The sequence below is a fragment of the Gasterosteus aculeatus genome, chromosome 16, assembly GCF_964276395.1.
Source record: "Gasterosteus aculeatus chromosome 16, fGasAcu3.hap1.1, whole genome shotgun sequence".
In the NCBI taxonomy this organism is placed as follows: domain Eukaryota; kingdom Metazoa; phylum Chordata; class Actinopteri; order Perciformes; family Gasterosteidae; genus Gasterosteus; species Gasterosteus aculeatus.
Window position 1 is genome coordinate 6,611,792 of NC_135704.1, and position 17,674 is coordinate 6,629,465.

The 17,674-nt window shown below is 42.8% G+C and overlaps 1 protein-coding gene and 1 pseudogene across 28 annotated transcripts in view; one reads left to right on the forward strand and one right to left on the reverse strand.

Annotated features, from left to right (window-relative positions):
- tns1b (tensin 1b) overlaps positions 1–17,674 on the reverse strand; it is a 136,375-nt gene that overhangs the window by 84,824 nt on the left and 33,877 nt on the right. For all 28 annotated transcript variants that reach the window (XM_078090097.1, XM_078090118.1, XM_078090115.1 and 25 more), the window contains exons 2-3: positions 15,393–15,507; positions 3,636–3,673 (exon numbers count right to left, since the gene is read on the reverse strand). In XM_078090097.1, the coding sequence (XP_077946223.1) occupies positions 3,636–3,673; positions 15,393–15,507 (153 nt within the window). The remainder of the gene's footprint in view (positions 1–3,635; positions 3,674–15,392; positions 15,508–17,674) is intronic.
- LOC144388723 (uncharacterized) lies at positions 9,088–9,994 on the forward strand (annotated as a pseudogene).

The window sequence follows — 17,674 nt, forward strand, 5'->3', positions numbered from 1 at the left end:
TGCCAGAGAACAGAAAAACAAATACCACGTCGAGTTTTTCTGCATGTAGCTACTGAAGCTGCGAGTCAGCTGCAAACGCAATGTTCTCTCTCAGAAACGCACCTCACAAACGGTGATAAAGGTGTTTAAATGTGTCAAAGACTCAATAAATAATGATGAAAGATGCCCTGCTTCGAAATGTTGGAAATGTGGGAAATCGGGTGCCACTGACATGCACATGGTGGTATGTAGTTTTATCCAGAAACTTCCTGGAATGGAGAAAGTTCAGGAGATCAATCACAAATGTTCAGATGTAGAACATGCACCCGTTGGTTGAGCATGAAATGACCGACCTATGAAGAGCTGCTACGAAGACTGTTTGACTGTTACGCAATGCAAAGACGTCATGTAGGGCTCCTCTCACGCTACAGATCTCTAACCCAAGCACGTCCTGCTCTACGAAAGGAACTAAAGGGGTCACAAATAACACATCTGAAATACCAAAAAGCCACAGTGGAGTGCGGCCAGCACAAAGAATCGCCAGACTTTTCGCCTGACACGCATTCAGAGAATTTCAGTAGCTGGGCAATATGAAAATGAGTGGAGAATGAGCCCATGTTCAGTCCACTTTGCCTTCTCAGACCTCCTTCACGGTAGTTTCCTTCTCAAAACACACCCGACAGGCCACGAGCGATCAGCGAAATCGAATAGGTTGTTCTCAACACCGGCTTGTTCTTGACTTAAAGTGTCCAACCCATAAGACACTAGTGGGTCAGTGGGGCGATTTTCGCTTTCTATTGACGAGTGAACTGCAGTAGAGAAATGACTTGGATGAATAAAGATAAGTTAGAGATTGGTGAATCTTCAGGCTCAAATTCAGGATTGCCCACGCTAAGCCCCACTTTATTTTATGTTTATCACGGGCATAGTTATATATTGTAACATGGATTTATTTGTCTTTATTCAAACGTTTATTCATTCAGGATTTTCTAAGGCAGGCAATATAAGAACAAATGTTGTCACACGTTTGTTGTTATTTTGTTAGCACCCCTTGATTTTGGGGATTCACCGTAAGCATCTTGTTTTCGCGCTCCACCAATTGTTTTTGCAACACAAGGAATGGAAACTGAGCAAAAAGCACCCGGGGTTGAAACGCTTATGGGTGTTAAGGGTGAGTGTTGCTGCAATAAACAACACAGACCACGGACCACAACTAAGGAGCCGAGTTTTGTTTCTCTTTTCTTTTTTTTACAGTATGTTTATGCTGAATGTCAAACTGAAAGGGAAATTGTTGTAATTGCATAAAACGGGAAGAGAATGTTGTGGATTTTTGTTAACTGCATTGTGGACGATGAAATGGAACTTTTCCCGGCCCTACCGATGTTGGCGGGAGCTTCTATTGTGGCTTCTATTACACTGCATGTCTCAGAATAAAGCTCAGGAGCCTTTAAGCAGTCGACGATTCAATCCCGCCTACGACAAAGTAATGTCCCAATGCAACTAAACTGCATTATCAATTAAGATCTCAGATCTTACTAAATGTCCGGTGAGATTAAAAAAATTTTCATACATTTGTAGCAGCACCAAAAGACTACTAAAAAACTATGTTTTGTTTGCTTGAATCATTCCATGGATCCTACGTCTTTCCTGTTCTGACTTTAACGGAGTATCATTCAAAATCTATATTTTTTATATGTCAGAAACACACAAAATATTTCTCTCAAAACAAGATGAAATTAGTTCATGAGCCTGTTATTTTTTAGAACACACTGGTGAAGTTTTTTCCTTTCCTTTCCTTGCACAGTGGGAAAGTCTGAGATGCAGCCACTGGATTTTTCAGAAAGAAGTTTTTTGGATTGAAGAGGATGTGTGAAACAAATAGCATGTTGGGTATTTAGCACAAATGTAGTAGTTAGTGATCTAACACTCTGGTCATCACCAAGGAGAGAAATGTTGCTGTCGAGATTTCAGACATTTTTCCCATCCAGTTGAGAGCAAACACACTTCACGGTGTTCACACACACACACACACACACACACACACACACAGGTCTGACCAGATGTTTACAGTTGCCAGGTTAAACACGGGCTGCATATTAATCTCACCCAGCGACAGAGATTTATAACTGTAGTGTGTACTTGGGATAACTGTCCCAGCCAAGAGTTATGATTAGGACTTCAGATTGTTAACAAACACGGTTATATATGAACGGCAGAACATTCAAAGAAGCTTTATCTATTTCTTAAAATACATTTTCCATAAAAATGTGTCCAAAACTCTTGCAGGCCTGACTGAGTGCTGATAGAGATCAAGCATGACCCTGCCGTGGTCACTCCCTTGTTTTTCATCTCAGGCTTGTTAGCAAATTGCTTCCTGCCAAAGCTGTGTGATTCTCAGTTGAATTGTTTAGAAAAGGAAATGCTGCCGTGATTTTTGGAGATGGAAAGTTTCAGTTTTGTACATATATAGACACAGGACGTGTGTTCTGGGCTCCTTTTAACGTCCCCTCCCACAAATTTCACTCTTGACTTCCTGAAATTCAAAAGTTATCAACAAGTAGATTTAATACATCACACATTGTTCTGTAGCACAACGACACAAACACATGTGAAACACACAGATGAAAAATAATATTTTGCACCCTCCTTTTGGCTAAATATTTACCCTCAAAAACGTTCACACAGAACTCCCCAAATAGAGAACCAACTGTGAACGTTTTTGGCTGTTACTACTTCCCTCCTTCCTATGAAATAGCCCATGTGAACACTGTAAACATCTTCATATTCAGAGTTACTCCTTTCACAGTCTGGAAGCACTCCAGATACCAAAATGTATGTTCGCAAGCACTGAAGAAAGAGTGTGTCGACCGAATATGCAGGCTGTAAAAATTGCGATTGCCAAGACAAATCAGAAAGGTGGCATGGGCTGGGCTTATCGTTTCCCTTGTTGTGTTCTACATGAGGCCGGCCAAAGCCCCCACCTCGCACTTAGCTCAGCCTGTCTGCTACACCCATGGCATTTCCTGAGAGTAAAAGAGGGATCAGGCAAAGCTGGCAAGAAGCACCCATTCGAATAATGGATACCAGATGAAGGCTTGGTATAAACATAGGTGTGCATGTGTGAGTGTGTGAGTGATTGTGAGCAAATCCCCCCCCCCCCCCCCCCTGTAAACCTCTCCGATGTACTTTTACACACAAACCTTTCCTTCTTTAAGAAGCCTGCAGGATCTTTGGCTCCATCTGCCCCCCCCCTCCCGTTTTCTCCTACGTGCTCTTTGCCTTTGTACAAGGAGATGAATCAAGCGATGGCTCCATCGAGAGGTCTTTTATTTTTAGACGCAGGGGCAATCTCCAAGACGTCCAATAGGAAAACATTCTGATACAAAGAACACTAGTTTTGACATTCTTGAGATGTTTTGCTGAACATAAACAAACCCCCACAGCTGCATGGAAGCACACACAGAAGAGTAGCTGATTACACCCAAACATAATATTTCCTCCCGATAAGCTCAAATGGATTTTAAAGTGGAAGTTCGGTTGGTTTAGGGGCCTTTCTTGTGTTTTTTTCACGTGGAAAGTAAAAGCCCATCTGATGCATCACGCCTCTTTTTTTTTTTATCCCCTTTGTGTCTTTAGGTGTGTGGTTTAACTCTTACCTTGACTTCACATTTCTTGTGGCATGCTATTCTGCACACTAGAGAAAACAGAGAGAAAAAATGGAATTAACTTCACAGCTCATAAAAATCTCCCAAATATTGTGGACCAATCCAAACACTGTGGCCCAGCATGAATCATGACATTAAGTAGTTGTCAAGGAAGTATGAAAAAGTGAGAGGTTAGTACACATTCCAGCGTGTTTGTTCTGTGATCAAAGTCAAATATCATCTGTGGTTTAATTCACTTAAAGATCGTGATCAGCAGAGTTGGACATGACACGTGAAGGTGAGATGAATGACGACAGGTAGGTAGACAAGCTTGGACATTTTGTATTCACCATGAGAGAGCAGAGCTTCACAGAGAGATCCACAGATGTTCCACAAAGAACATCACTTTCCTCTCAGCACAGCACTTGTTTTCCAGACTGAAAGAATATCTGTCCAGTGAACAATTTCTGATATTTGTCCTGGCTCTGTTACGCACACGTGCAATAGTCCACCTTCGCCCTTTGATTGGGACATTGGGACAGAACAATGTCCAATGGCAATACAATACAACACATAATGTCTCTGGATGTTAAAGCACCATGCTCACAATAAACAAGTAGTAATACGCTCATTTTTACCATGAACAGCATCTTGGTTTAGCTTGTCATGATTCTGATCGCATGTCAAACTGAACTGTTAATCCATCAGTAGATGTCATGAGGTTTCACAAATGATCAAAGAGGGGAAGAATGTGAGTGTTTCCACATGAAAATGTAAGGACTCACCAGAGAGACCACGAACATGTTAACTAAATATTATTTCTAAGCTACTTTAGATGTGGACATATACACTGGAATATATACAACTCAGGCCTGCTGTTTGTACTAGATGGAAAGTCACGTGATTACCAAAGTAATTTAATTGGGGACCTTAAATGGGGATTCAACGTATGGCCAACTGATGAAAGCATAGCTTTTGCAGTATTATAAACTAGGTGATTGTGGCCATAGGGCCTGAAACCCAGCAATTACAGCTCATATGTGCCGCCAAAGAGAACTAAATAGAGACTATAACTTCAAATATCTTTGCTAAATCACGGCAATCCATCAAATATTTAATGAGATATTTCCTTCTGGCCGGTGGAGGACCGACCAATCACACAACACTGCTGCTCGCATGACAAAACACACAACAACCCAATAGAGTCACTTCTATATTTACAAATCCAAATAAAGAATACCACCGGCATCTACTGGACTCATGTTCCTGACCAACTGGTAAGTGTAAGTCCAATAGTTGCTCAACAGCTTTGTTTTGGACACCGTTATGTGGCTCTTTGGCCGCTAAATGCTGCACTGCGGTCACCGGCTAGCTGGTGGCTTGGTGTGCAGGCTTTTTGATGCCGAGCAGCGAGTTATGCAGTGGGTTTAGTTGCTTGCATTGGCTGGAAACAACACTGATGAGAGAACAGAAAACTGAAGCGCTAAAGTTCTTCTGTAACCGTCCCCAGTCTTATGTAATTCATACAAATCTAGTGCAAAAAATATAAAAGACATCGTTCTACTGTTGAATTTCAACACATTTTTTTGCAGCTTCCCTTCTGCCCCGCTGCCCTCTCTCTGTGCGGGCCCCCCCTGGATCTACAAATAAGGGTCAATAGTGAGCGCACCTGGACCAGCAGCTCATAAATTGCGGGACAGAGAATCAAAACACAGCCCAGCGTGCCGAGGCGTAAGCTTTCCAAATAAAGGAGGAGTTTGTATGCTTTCACTGGAACGCCCTACACCTTATGTAACGAGTTATTCTTCCTGTCTCCAGACACATTTTTCAAAGCGTGTGTAATATCTATTGTGATTAGTTGTCATTGGTATACATTGCGTGAGTGGAGGTTGTGTTGTGTCGTAGGTTTTCCGTAGCCTATATGAATGTATATGCCCCAGATACACAGTGTGCTTCTCACACCCTGCGTTCTCTCTGATGTATGTCCCTTAATCACACGAGATAATTATCACACACGGCCTTTTGTTCCTGGAACCATGTGCTCTGGTGGGCATTATGGAATTTTTATCCTCTCAGGGCAGGATTCTTTTTTTCAAGGTCTTTGGAAAGTCGCATTTTGAACAACTTTGCGTGGGCAAGACGAGACCACGTGAGCTGAACCTTTTTCAACTTGAGCCAAAACAAATCCCGCTCATACCGGGGCTTTGACGAATGGGCTCCATCAACGTACAGAGACGTGAGGAAACGGAAGAGAGGGGCTGAGCCGAACGCAAATACACAGGTTCAATCCCGCACACAGTCAGCGCGACGGTTGCCAGCTAGCTCAGCGCTATCGTCTGTGCAGTCGCTTCACTGGCTGTTTGGGGCGTATTAACACAGACGTCCAGCGTTCAAACTTGAGAATTCTTCTGTGCTTCTCATTGAGCAAATATCCGGAGGCCACCTGCGGACCTCAGAAGAGAAGCTATGCAGAAGTAGCCATTGCCATTAAAACTTTCTTTTTTACACACTTTACTGACCAGAAGGGTCTCATTAGCGATTGAGACCAGCATGATGTTAATTCAGTACATTATTTAGATTAAAATAGGTATGCCTTAGAGCGGGACTATCTTGTGATTGACGCTGTCGTTACCGTGGTGTCGCTACGGACAGACTGGGAGTTGTCTGTGTTTGAGGCTTTTCCAGTTCCAGATTCCAGTTGCCTACAAATGTCTAACTCAGCATTCGCCATGTGATATTAAGAGGCCAAAAAATAGCCACAGCTAAAATACAGATATAGTAGTAGTCCACAGCAATGGCTGTCACGTCAACTACGTCCACCTCTTATATACAGTCTATAGCTGATATTTGAGTTCAATTGCAACAGACGTTTAGCACTTATGCTTGGATTGTTTTGAATGACTTCACAACAAGAACAAGAATTCATCAGCTATCGACATTTCTAACATTGTGTTTAAAACAAACAAATGTTTTAAACCCTTTATTATTGCTCAACAAAATGTGTAGCTTCTTCTAAACAGCTTGCGCCGTATTGGGGGTTAAAGGTTAAGTGTGCTTTTCGACCTTTTTCAGCGGACTTTTGTTTGGTTCTGGTTTTGTTCCACACATCCAACATCACTCCTTCATTTTGAGGAGATTTACTTGATTGACATCGTCCTCCTCGTGTACCATATAAGGCAAAATGATGCTCCCTGTTTCATGTACATCTGCAAGACGAGGAGTGTGAGAAGCCTCCTTTTCAGAGCCAAATGTGTCATTACATGATGGGGCAGTCCGTTTCTATTTCAGCACATGCGGGACTATATTTGCTCTTGGGGGGTAACATTTGAAAGTCAGTTTGACTTTTAAATTAGAGGCCTTCAAATGTGGGTGGCACATGAAGTCCTACTGGAATACACAGTTCCAAGTCTTCTAAAGCACTTCAGTTCCCAGCGTCACACCGAATGGAGATCTTATAGACAACTAGTGGGGGACACACAATGAGGAAAGACTCTGACAAGCATAACAGAAAACGTTTCCATATTTTCTTCATGTTTTGGGATCCATCGTTTTGTCTAGAAGTCTTAATATTGTGATATTAAATCAATTGGGATAAGCCGTCACAAGAGCACACGGCGACGTCTTCAAAAGCTTGATTGGTGAGACGTGGTTGCAAAACGTAAAGATATTCCATTAATGATGCTAAAAAATACTGAGGAACCAGCTATATCGATCATTTGAGGAACTTGGACCAGTTAATAATATACTGAATAATTCTGCATTTCTGCTAAAACATTTGATGATTATCTAACCCGGCAACAGATGAATTATTTTGGCACTACTATTTTAAACTGTCTTTGTCCAGGATAAGTGTGCTCTATTATTGTATTGGAGATATGGAGAGAGAGAAAGCACACTGAGGCCTGCACCAAGCTTTTCATAAGTCTTGATGCAACGTGAGTCACATGGAATGCTCTCACAGATGTGACATTTGAACATTCTTGGCCGTTTGCTTGATAAGCATGAAAAAAGAAAACGTCCAACAGGGCACCGTTCCCAGCACGTGATTCCCCAGTAAACAACACGCCTCGTGGGCCACATGGGAAGGAGCAGGACATCCATATTGGGTGTGAAAGCGCCCCGGCCCAGAGAACCCCGCATGGGCTTTACCTTCTTAGGAAGTCGCAGCTTCGCAGAATAAACAGAGCAGAAATGTTCCTGGTGGAGGGACGGATGAAGGGGAGGAAGAAGAGAAGAGGTTGGCGAAAATATGAAAAGGGTGAATAACCCGAGTGGGAGAGCAACAACTGCTCACATTAGTCATTGATCAGAGGACAGCCGGGTCGACAAGAGGAGATGATGAGGAGTGTGGACACCGAGTTGCTGACTGTGGGTCTGAGGTATGCTACACAACACAACGGTGGGAGGGCGGAGGGGGAGAAAGGATGGAGGTGGGTGTGTGTGTGTGTGGGTGATTTCCTCCCCCGGGTCCCTTGGAGTGAGCTTATGCTCCCACAGGGCTGGGCTGGACCCTTTGTAACGCTGGACACAATCCGAGGGGCAGGGCCGGAGAATCCACCCCGTTATTCACTCCATCACTTTTCCTCTCTTTCTGGGGCACAATCACAACACGTGCACACACATTGTACATACACAGTCCTGTCAGATGACACCTACCAAAAGCATTTATTATTGTATTTAAATGTAGTCTGATGTGTTATTGCACAATTCTCATCCTTGAATAACTCGCACCGTTGTAATACTGTTATGCTACTTGGGCCAAAGACACAAGCAGACTTACATGAGTTTACTTCCTACTTTTAACTATTATATTAAAAGTCTCTAATAAAAAACCCTTTACAGGTTGTAAACCCCCAAACCTAATTACTATGCATCTTTTATAGCTACTTGAAACCTCATCTTAAGGATTTTTGTATGTCAGTGGTGCTATGAAAGTTTCTATAGCGGGAAAAAACATTTACTTAATTCAAACTCATTCAGATTGCAGATGTCCATACATGTTTTCAATACGGGAAATAACTAACTGATGTGTGATAACGGGAAAAAAAGTGTCACTTTTGTGCTTAAGACAATGTTGTAAATGATGTGCGTTGTATTTCATTTGTCTTTTTGAATGTTTTGTGTCTGTGTTGTCATGGATGAGTGGATTATTATATTTACAGGTTTTGAGATTTTGATCTGTGAAGTCTACACAAAAAATGACACATTTCATTGTTTTGCTTTTATTCCTGGGATGAGTACATTTTGTTCTGCCGATTTTGCAGGTTTTCCCCACTTACAAAGCATGTAGGAGTCTGTCATTTCTTATCATAGGTACTCTTCGACTGTAAGTTACGGAATCTAAAACAAATCCCCCAAATCACATTGTAAGATTTAAAAAATATATTTTGTAGTTTATTGCATGAAATAAGTATTTGTTCACAGGCCAACCAGTAAGAATTCCGGCTCCCACAGACCTGTTAGTTTGTCTTTAGAAAGTCCTCCCCTCATTACATGTATTAACTGCACCTGTTTGAACTCGTTACCTGTATAAAAGACACCTGCCCACACACTCAGTCAAACAGACTCCTACCTCTCCGCAATGGCCAAGACCAGACAGCTGCGTAAGGACAGCAGGGATGAAATTGTAGTCCTGCACAATGCTGGGATGGACTACAGGACAACAGACAAGCAGCTCGGGGAGAAGAACAACCGTTTGCGCAACTGTTAGAAAATGGAAGAAGTTCAAGATGACGGTCAATCTCCCTCGGTCTGGGGCTCCGTGCGAGATGCCACCTCGTGGGGCATCAATGATCATGAGGAAGGTGAGGGATCAGCCCAGAACTACAGGGCAGGACCTGGTCAACGACCTGAAGAGAGCTGCGACCAGTCTCAAAGAAAACCATTAGTAACACACTACACCGTCATGGATTAATATCCTGCATCGCCAGAAAGGCCCCCCGGCTCCAGCCAGCGCAGGTCCAGGCCTGTCTGTTTGCCAATGACCATCTGGATGAACCAGAGGAGGTATAGGAGAAGGCCATGTGGTCGAAAAAATAGAGCTTTTTGGTCTTAAACACTTGCAGTGTTTGGAGGAAGAAGGATGAGTACAACCCCCAAGAACACCATTCCACCCGCATTGAAGATTGGTCGTGGCTGGGTCTACCAGCAAGACCACGACCTGAAACACACAGCCAGTGGCTCCGTGAGAAGCATCTCAAGGTCCTGGAGAGGCCCGGCCCGTCTCCAGACCTGAAGCCAATATAAAATCCTTGGAGGGAGCTGAAAGTCTGTTACCCAGCGACAGACCCGAAACCTGAAGGTCTGTATGGAGGAGTGGGCCAAGATCCCTGCTGCAGTGGGTGCAAACCTGGTCAAGACTATGACAAGTATGATGTCTGTAATCGCAAACAAAGGTTTTTGTACCAAATATTAAGTTTGGCTTTTCTGATACTCTCAAATACTTATGTAATGAACTGCAAAAAAATGTTTAGCTTTGAGTGTCAAAGTTTGATCTATGCGATTGTGGCTGAGATTAGCCACACTGAAAATACCTGCTGTCTGAAGTGATTACTTGTTAATTTAGAGAAGGCTTTAGAATAAAAAAAACAACTTTAAAATGTTTTTCCATCTATTGCTATATACATCCTACTATGAACAAAAGTGTCGTGTCCTGTCTGGAAGGTATGTATAGTTCCACACCGGCGTCCAGGTCATGTGACATATCCTCTGAGACATGCAGACTTATTAGAGCTTCTCAGCTGTTCCACAAGAGTGACCGTGAACAGCTAATGACCTTTCGTGACTAACCCTCCAGTCTTAACCGCTGAAAAATAAATAAGTTTCATGTGCCTACACGCTCTGTGGTGTCTCTCTTCTGTGATAATGTTATTAATGAATTATCCATCATCAGACTGAAACAGGGATGTCATCATTCAGCCCACGCATTTTCCCAACTAAAGTCCCTGCAGTGTTGGCTTTCTGTGGGTCCGACCCCACCTTCATCCAGCTGCTAAGGCTTTCCTAACATGGGAGATTCCCCCAAACACATTGCGGGACAGCAGATTAAATCCTGAGTAAGACTTCCCATGGAATCCTTCTGTGATCTCTGTCATTTGTTTGCTTCAACCTGACTAAACATGACTTCTGTTTGTTTATCTGTCTGTCCATTTTATGACTCAAGGGTGGGTTTTAGTCTGACTCTGTTCAGTCTAAGCAGCTGTTTCCCTTCATTCAAACTGCAGTTGCCCAATACACAGACAATTACTGTGAGGTATGTGCTGAAATATTTAGAAGCGTACAAATGAATCCGCTGCAGATGGATAGAAGTATTCTGTGAGGAACAAAGGACTCTGCTGCCTCCTGGTGGCTGTGACACAAGCTACAGCTCAGAGGAATAGCAGCTTGGCAGATTATAGTGCAAGATCATCTGGGTCTCATCTTTCATTTCTTATAAAGTATAAAGAGAGAACTTTGACTACATCATCTGAAGCGCATACTTGTACATATGGCAAGTACCAATATACTGATACTTACTCTGTCTCATGAAAGACTCAATTACTGACAGTGACTTAATCATATCACATTGTCTTCATCAGCAGGAGAACTTTTCCCTGTTGTCAGGAAACTAACCCTCCACTGCTTTTGGCAAGATTAATCATACACTTTGAACATTAAGAATTAAATCTTTTAAAAGCGATGTGTACAACATGGAAAAGGTATGACAATTGTTTAATAATTTAGAGTTTAAACTAAATTACAAAACAATTAAAGTTGATTGTAGTGAAATACTGTCTGTGTACTGCTACTATTACTGTTCGGTGTGAACAAAACAAATGTGCTGGAGACATACACATGTTGCAGTGTTGAAACTCATCCCACAGGTGGCGGCCTGAATGCATTGACCAACAGCGCTGCGGTTGCAGGGTCTGGGTTAGAACTGTTTGGCACTTACCACAAATCCCATGAATGTTTGACACCGATGTGCCAGTGGACATTGTGTCAGAGAAGCTGACCTGAAGGCGGGACGGTTGTGGAAAGTTTCCCAAGCATGTTCAAGCAAGAAGAAGAAGCTGAATTTCTAGCCTGTGGCTGAGTGGACAGCCAATGTCTGGTCTCTTTAGTGCATTAGGATAATGATGTTAGACTGGGAGACAGTGACTATCCATCATCCAAAGAAAACCGATGTTCGTCCTCATCCACCTGCTCCTCTTATTGGACTAATGACTTGGTGAAGCGAGGAAGGCACCAATGAGTGGATCGCTATGTCTGTGCGCCTGAGCACTGTACATGCGCCATACTTTTTAGCGTGTGTGTGATATGAAGTATACAGCCCGTGGTACTTGCTGCACGACGAGTACCCCAACGTATTTCTACATACAAAAAAACACCCACCTGGCAAGCAATGACAACCTTCCCTCCCCCTCGCTGAACACATGCTGGACAAACCGGCGTGTGTTTACCCCCCTCCACCTCCCCGGAGCGCTGGAGCTGCACCCTTCACTGAAAAAGCACAGTCTTTGTAGATTTGTTTGAAGGCGGGTTTATTAATGGCCTTTCACTGTAAGATGTTCTTTACAAAAGCTACATGCAGCAGTTGTGGGAAGGAGGAGGAAACAGATTCCACACGCTGCTGAGGAGAGAAATAAGGTTTTAGCCCCCTGCACACAAAACCTTCATTCAACCACAACTTCATTACAGCAAATTAATGTGAAAGGCAGTTCCTGCCCTCAGGACCGGTCCTCCAAACATTCCCTTTTTTTTCCACTGGAAAATTGCGGCGCTGACTTGCGTCAACACGCCATTGTTAAAGTAACTAACACCGTGTATCCTGGCAACCGCTAAAGAGAGAGGAAGTGCAAGTGCTTGTGTCATTACGAGACCATGTGAGAATGTTTGTAAACAAGGGCAGCAGATGGGAGGGGCTGTCTGTCTAAAGGGGGTGGAGGGGTCACAGAAATCTGTCTTTATACGTTGACCTCGGGTATAAAACTTTCCAGATTCTTCTGTACATTTTGTGGCATTAGCTCATTCACTTCCTGGAAAATAGTTAGTGGGGAAAATTCCTTCCCATTCTATCCTGTGCATCCCTTGGACATGAAGCCACAGCTGATGAGAGTTTTGTGAATCAGAAGTTGAGCACTCTTGGCTGTCCTCTTAAATCCAGTACAGCCACACACACACACACACACACACACACACACACACACACAGTTTGCTCGTATCACATGACCAAACATAGGCATGACTAGAGAGAGAAAAGCAAGCCAGGGTCAATTAAATCAGAATAGACTTAAATGCCGCTTTGTCACTGGGGTTTATTTCCCCAATAAATCAGGTCTACAAGTGTGGGCCCCAGGTGCTGTCTTGTATCATTTTACGAGAGCGTTTAAGTGACTGTCTGCACACACAAGTGAACATTACTTGTCAGAGTGATTTAACAGCAAGGGTTATTTGTGGAACCAAAATATATATTACTTTTTCTTTGAAAAATTTGATGTATGTATTTTCCATGAATTTAACTGATTTCTTTATTTATGTTTTGTGGGTATGAATACTGCTAATAAGAGGCTGAAGGACAGTTTGAAATGGTAAAGAAGTCACTTCAGAAGTTACACCTGATACAGATATGCTACACAAAATAAGTACACTGATTATGATAAAACAAAGACGTAATGTCATTCAAAGCCCAATGCACAACAACAAGAACATCTGGACTCACGCACATCTGGACTCAAGCATTTTACTCACTTAGATCACAGAGTAAAATGCAGAGTAAATGCAGGTGGTGAACTGCTTTCATTTTATAGGCCTTCTTTAAGGCAGTAGAATAAGAGGGAGGTGATGGCTGTAGTCAGTACTTTTGTCCTTTTCCCAGACAATCAGACAACTAAACTACCAGCTTAGACTGAGTGATATCAAAATGTGGCCGGGTAAGCACTTCAGTCAATTAAGAAACAAAGCATTTTAAATATTGGCGCACTTGCCAATTTGTATAGCACCTGCGGCACAGACTTTGAGAGAGGCTGTCGGTTTGATTCGTTGACCAGCCGGTTAAATCCGTGCAGAGAAATAAAAATGAACCACTTGCCTGTCCGTCATTACCATCTCTAAGGTGCCCTTGCACAAGGCACATAAACAGATCGAGGGGAAACCACGGCAGACTAAGGTTGCACTGAGAAACTTTTAGGTGTGATTGTGGGGGAGTGTGCAAAGGACTTTACATGAGGGTAAAATGCACTATGTAGCAAGAGCAGATGGAACCATGCAGGGTCATGCATAGGTGTTAATCTGTCAAATTGATCACTTTCCAAGGATGGGCCTACACACAGTACAGTGTGAAAATGAAATGTCATTGTTTTAAATTGCTTTTAGGGTCCAAGATGTTAGCAGCGTGCAGAGAATGCTCTTGTTTTTCTAAGTTGCGCCCTTCAAACATCCACTCCTTCTGTGTCAGGTTTGGGAAGCTGCGAGCTTAATATTGGTGTGCCAAACCAAACATGCAGCCATTTCCGCATGGTTTCACGCGTTATCAGTCTGAGACCAGACATTTCCACTACAACATCATGTGTTGAGCAGACCTGGGTCACGTTTTCTCTGATTTGGTTCCAGCCCCCTTTGAGCACAAGACTGAAAGGGTTTACTGCATTCTGTTCAGAAAATGGTGGCCATGTTAAAAGTCTATTCATGAATCTCGTTCACTTTCCAGCTTTCCGGCTTTTTGTTCAACATTATACTTCAGTCGCACCCAACCGGGTACATACATTTTTAAAAACAGTAGAAAAAACTGCTTGATACTGGGACTCCCGGCATGTAAAGTTTAACAGAAAGCAACATTTAGTCAGGAACCATGAAACAAAAAACATGCACCCAGTTCTATCCTATAAATTGATTGCATCAGTCAAACCAAGCTAATCTCTTATCGTCATCATTGTCAACTGCATTGCCTCTTTTCAGTAAACACCATTAAGGAAAGTGAGAAGCTGTTCACCTCTGGCCTTTTCTTTTCCCCTCCCCTGTCACTTAATTGACTAAACCCTGACACGGAGACGACCCCAGGTAACCTCGGATGACCCCTTTTTCAGACCACTGATGGCTGCAGTAATAGATATTGCCTTCATTGTCCCGACAAGTTAGAGCTGTTAGTGCAAATGCTCTCAGTGCTCGAGACTTGGGAATCTTCATCATCAAACAACTGAGTTTAGTCTGCATAGTTATTGTCTTGCTCAATTGCTTAATTTTAAGCAATTATTCATTAGAGATTACATTTAGGCTTAAATTGTCCTAGCGAACGTCAGGCCCTGAAAGTCAGTACGGATGTGGTACGATTTTACGCCCAGTGGGCTTCTAAATTGAAAAAAAGGGCTTTTGGAACGGAGTATTGGTGACAATATTTCAACATTGTCTTAAAATAAACAATAGATATATAGATTTCAATCTTAAAAAAGAGCATTTTGAACATAGACTGTATATAATAAGTGGACATAGTCATTGTACCCTCATTGGATTGTGGACTGCCGCTATGAAGCCTCAAGTATGGTGATACAGTATGCTCACTATTTCCCATAGAACTGAAAAGTCTGACAATTGTTTTTGCAATCACAGGAGTCGTCCTCTGCTGGTCAGTAGAGAGAATGCAGTCTTTTACCATCCTTTCTGGTAGAATGTTTCCCCTGTTTCCCCTCTGATCGGGCACTGCCTGGCCCCCATAATCCCCGGACACCCAGCTGTGACGTCCCCGTGTCCTAGAGTACATCTGTAAATCAGAGTTTCGGGACACAGGGGACTGACCTCGGCAGATGAGTCCGTCTTGGCTGATGGTCTGTTGACAGGCGCCGCAGTGCTTGGCCTTCTTGAAAGTCTTCACCCGGAACGTATGGGAATGAAGGGCCTCCAACTCCTCCGGCTGCACATAAACAAGCAACAACAAAAGAGGTGGAATGTCAGCGTTGGACCTCAATGGCTCCAGGTAGGTTGAGTCGTTTTGGACCTTTTTTAAAAGGTGTATGGCAAGAAAGACATTCGCAGTAGGAATACAAATATTTGCCAATGTTACAGATACATTCGTTCTCACATTCATCTCAGACGTGACACTTAACGTTAAATGCTCATACGGTCCTTTTTAATTTACCCAAAAAGGAGGTTGTAAGAACTTGAATTGGCAGAACAAAAATGAGATGTAATAAAAGTAAGGCCAGTGTCTGTCTGTTCACTAATCTGCTGTTTCCCTTTCAGTCTGTCACCCTCCTATTTCCTTCCTGTCCATCTTTTTCCTGTCATCTCATTTCCCTCCTTGCAGGTGTGTTACGTAACTCCCTGCCGGAGCTTCTCACCCCACTAAACTTCCCTCTATGTCTGTCTGCAGCCGGCTGTCTTTCCTCTAGACCCACTTTCCTCCCTCCAACAGTCTTTTTCCTGGAGGGTTTGAAAACACGGCATTCAGGGATGCTAGAGAGCAATCAGGAACGTCAAGCTTTGTCCCCCCGTGTCTTTACGAGTGACCGGCATCGCGTTTCTGTTTGTCCCTCGTCCCATCGCTGACCGTGCGGTATCTTTTCTGCGCGGTTTTTGTTCAGCTCGTGTTATACTTGGAAGTTCCGCCCCAATTAATGCCCCTGTAAGCCACACACGACTTTGCAACATTGCAATACTGTAGTTATAAAGTACTTCATTGTAAACCAGTTAACAGAGTCAGGGTTAATTAGACAAAGGCAAGTACAACACTGACTGAGATTTTTTGGCCTTTGGCTCGACCGTGACAGTTAAAGAGAATGCAGTAATATCACCAGAAGACACAGGTAACATTATGGAGACTCACAATACATTTCATACCCCCCTTAAAGTAAATATTTTTTATTAAGAGATAAAAATGAAGTTATGTGGATGTTTCCAAGCAGGATGTACCAGTTCAGCGTCCAGCCGTGAGGCTTCCATATGGGGTGTGTGTGTGTGTGTGTGTGTGTGTGCTGGACAGGAGTAAAAGTCGCCGTGCGGTGGGCCTATCGGGAGAGTACTCACAGGCTTTTTCATTAGGACACGAAATATACCAAAGCACAGCAAGGAAAATCCTGTGTTGCAAGAATTCCCAGACTAAGAACCCCAGTATATTAACATTATTTATTTAAACCACTAACGACACCTTTTTTTCTCTACTCCTTCATTCTAAAGGGCAACGTGTTGGAAAAGTGGGCTGGGGTGTGCAATCACAGTGCAGACCTAACACTTGAATGATAAACCAGACTGAGTATCTGTTGGGCTTCCCTCACTCCTCAATTCACTGGCTGTCCTCTGTTATTACCAGAAGGAACTGACTGAGCAAAAGAAAAGCCCCATCTGTTTCCCATAATGTCCAATTTCCAGGCAGGGCAGGATCCAGTTAATACATAGCCTTCATATATAAAAAAGATATCCAGACTTTTAAGCTCCGAAACATTGGCTCCCACACTTCCCATGATGCAACTCAGTCTTTCACTGGCAGTAGTAAATATGCACCTGCAGTCACAGTTCTTTTATTTTCAGAATGGAATTTTCTGAAGATAAACAATAATAATAACTAGAGGAAAGATGTGACCTGAAACAAGGAATAAAATAATAAAGAAGTTCCCAGCTAAATGCAACGCACTGAAAAACAGTCACTTTAGCAGCTGACTGTTTTTCTCGGGCACTCCATGCTAATATTGGATTATTAAAATGGCTGGCTTATGTTTAGGAATGTAATTGTTTTTCCAGGCATTTGGCCCTCAAATAAAGCGATGGACAAAAAAACATAATTATCTTAGTATGGCACGACATGAACAATTAAATGATCACCAAAGCCATTGGAATTTGACAGCTGGGGATCATGGAAGCCTTCCCAGTGTTGTGGCACAGATGACAGAAAAACTAAAAATATCACTCGAGAAAAAGTCAGCTTAAATAATTGTCCTTCATGAAAGAAACAAAAATCTCAGTAAATTTAAGTGGACAGAAATCTGTCAAACGTTTGAAAAGCATTCCGAATCTGCAGGCGGAGCTCTGAATAACATACTGTATGAGTGCATCACATATTCTCCCAATCTGTGGTTCTCCACAAT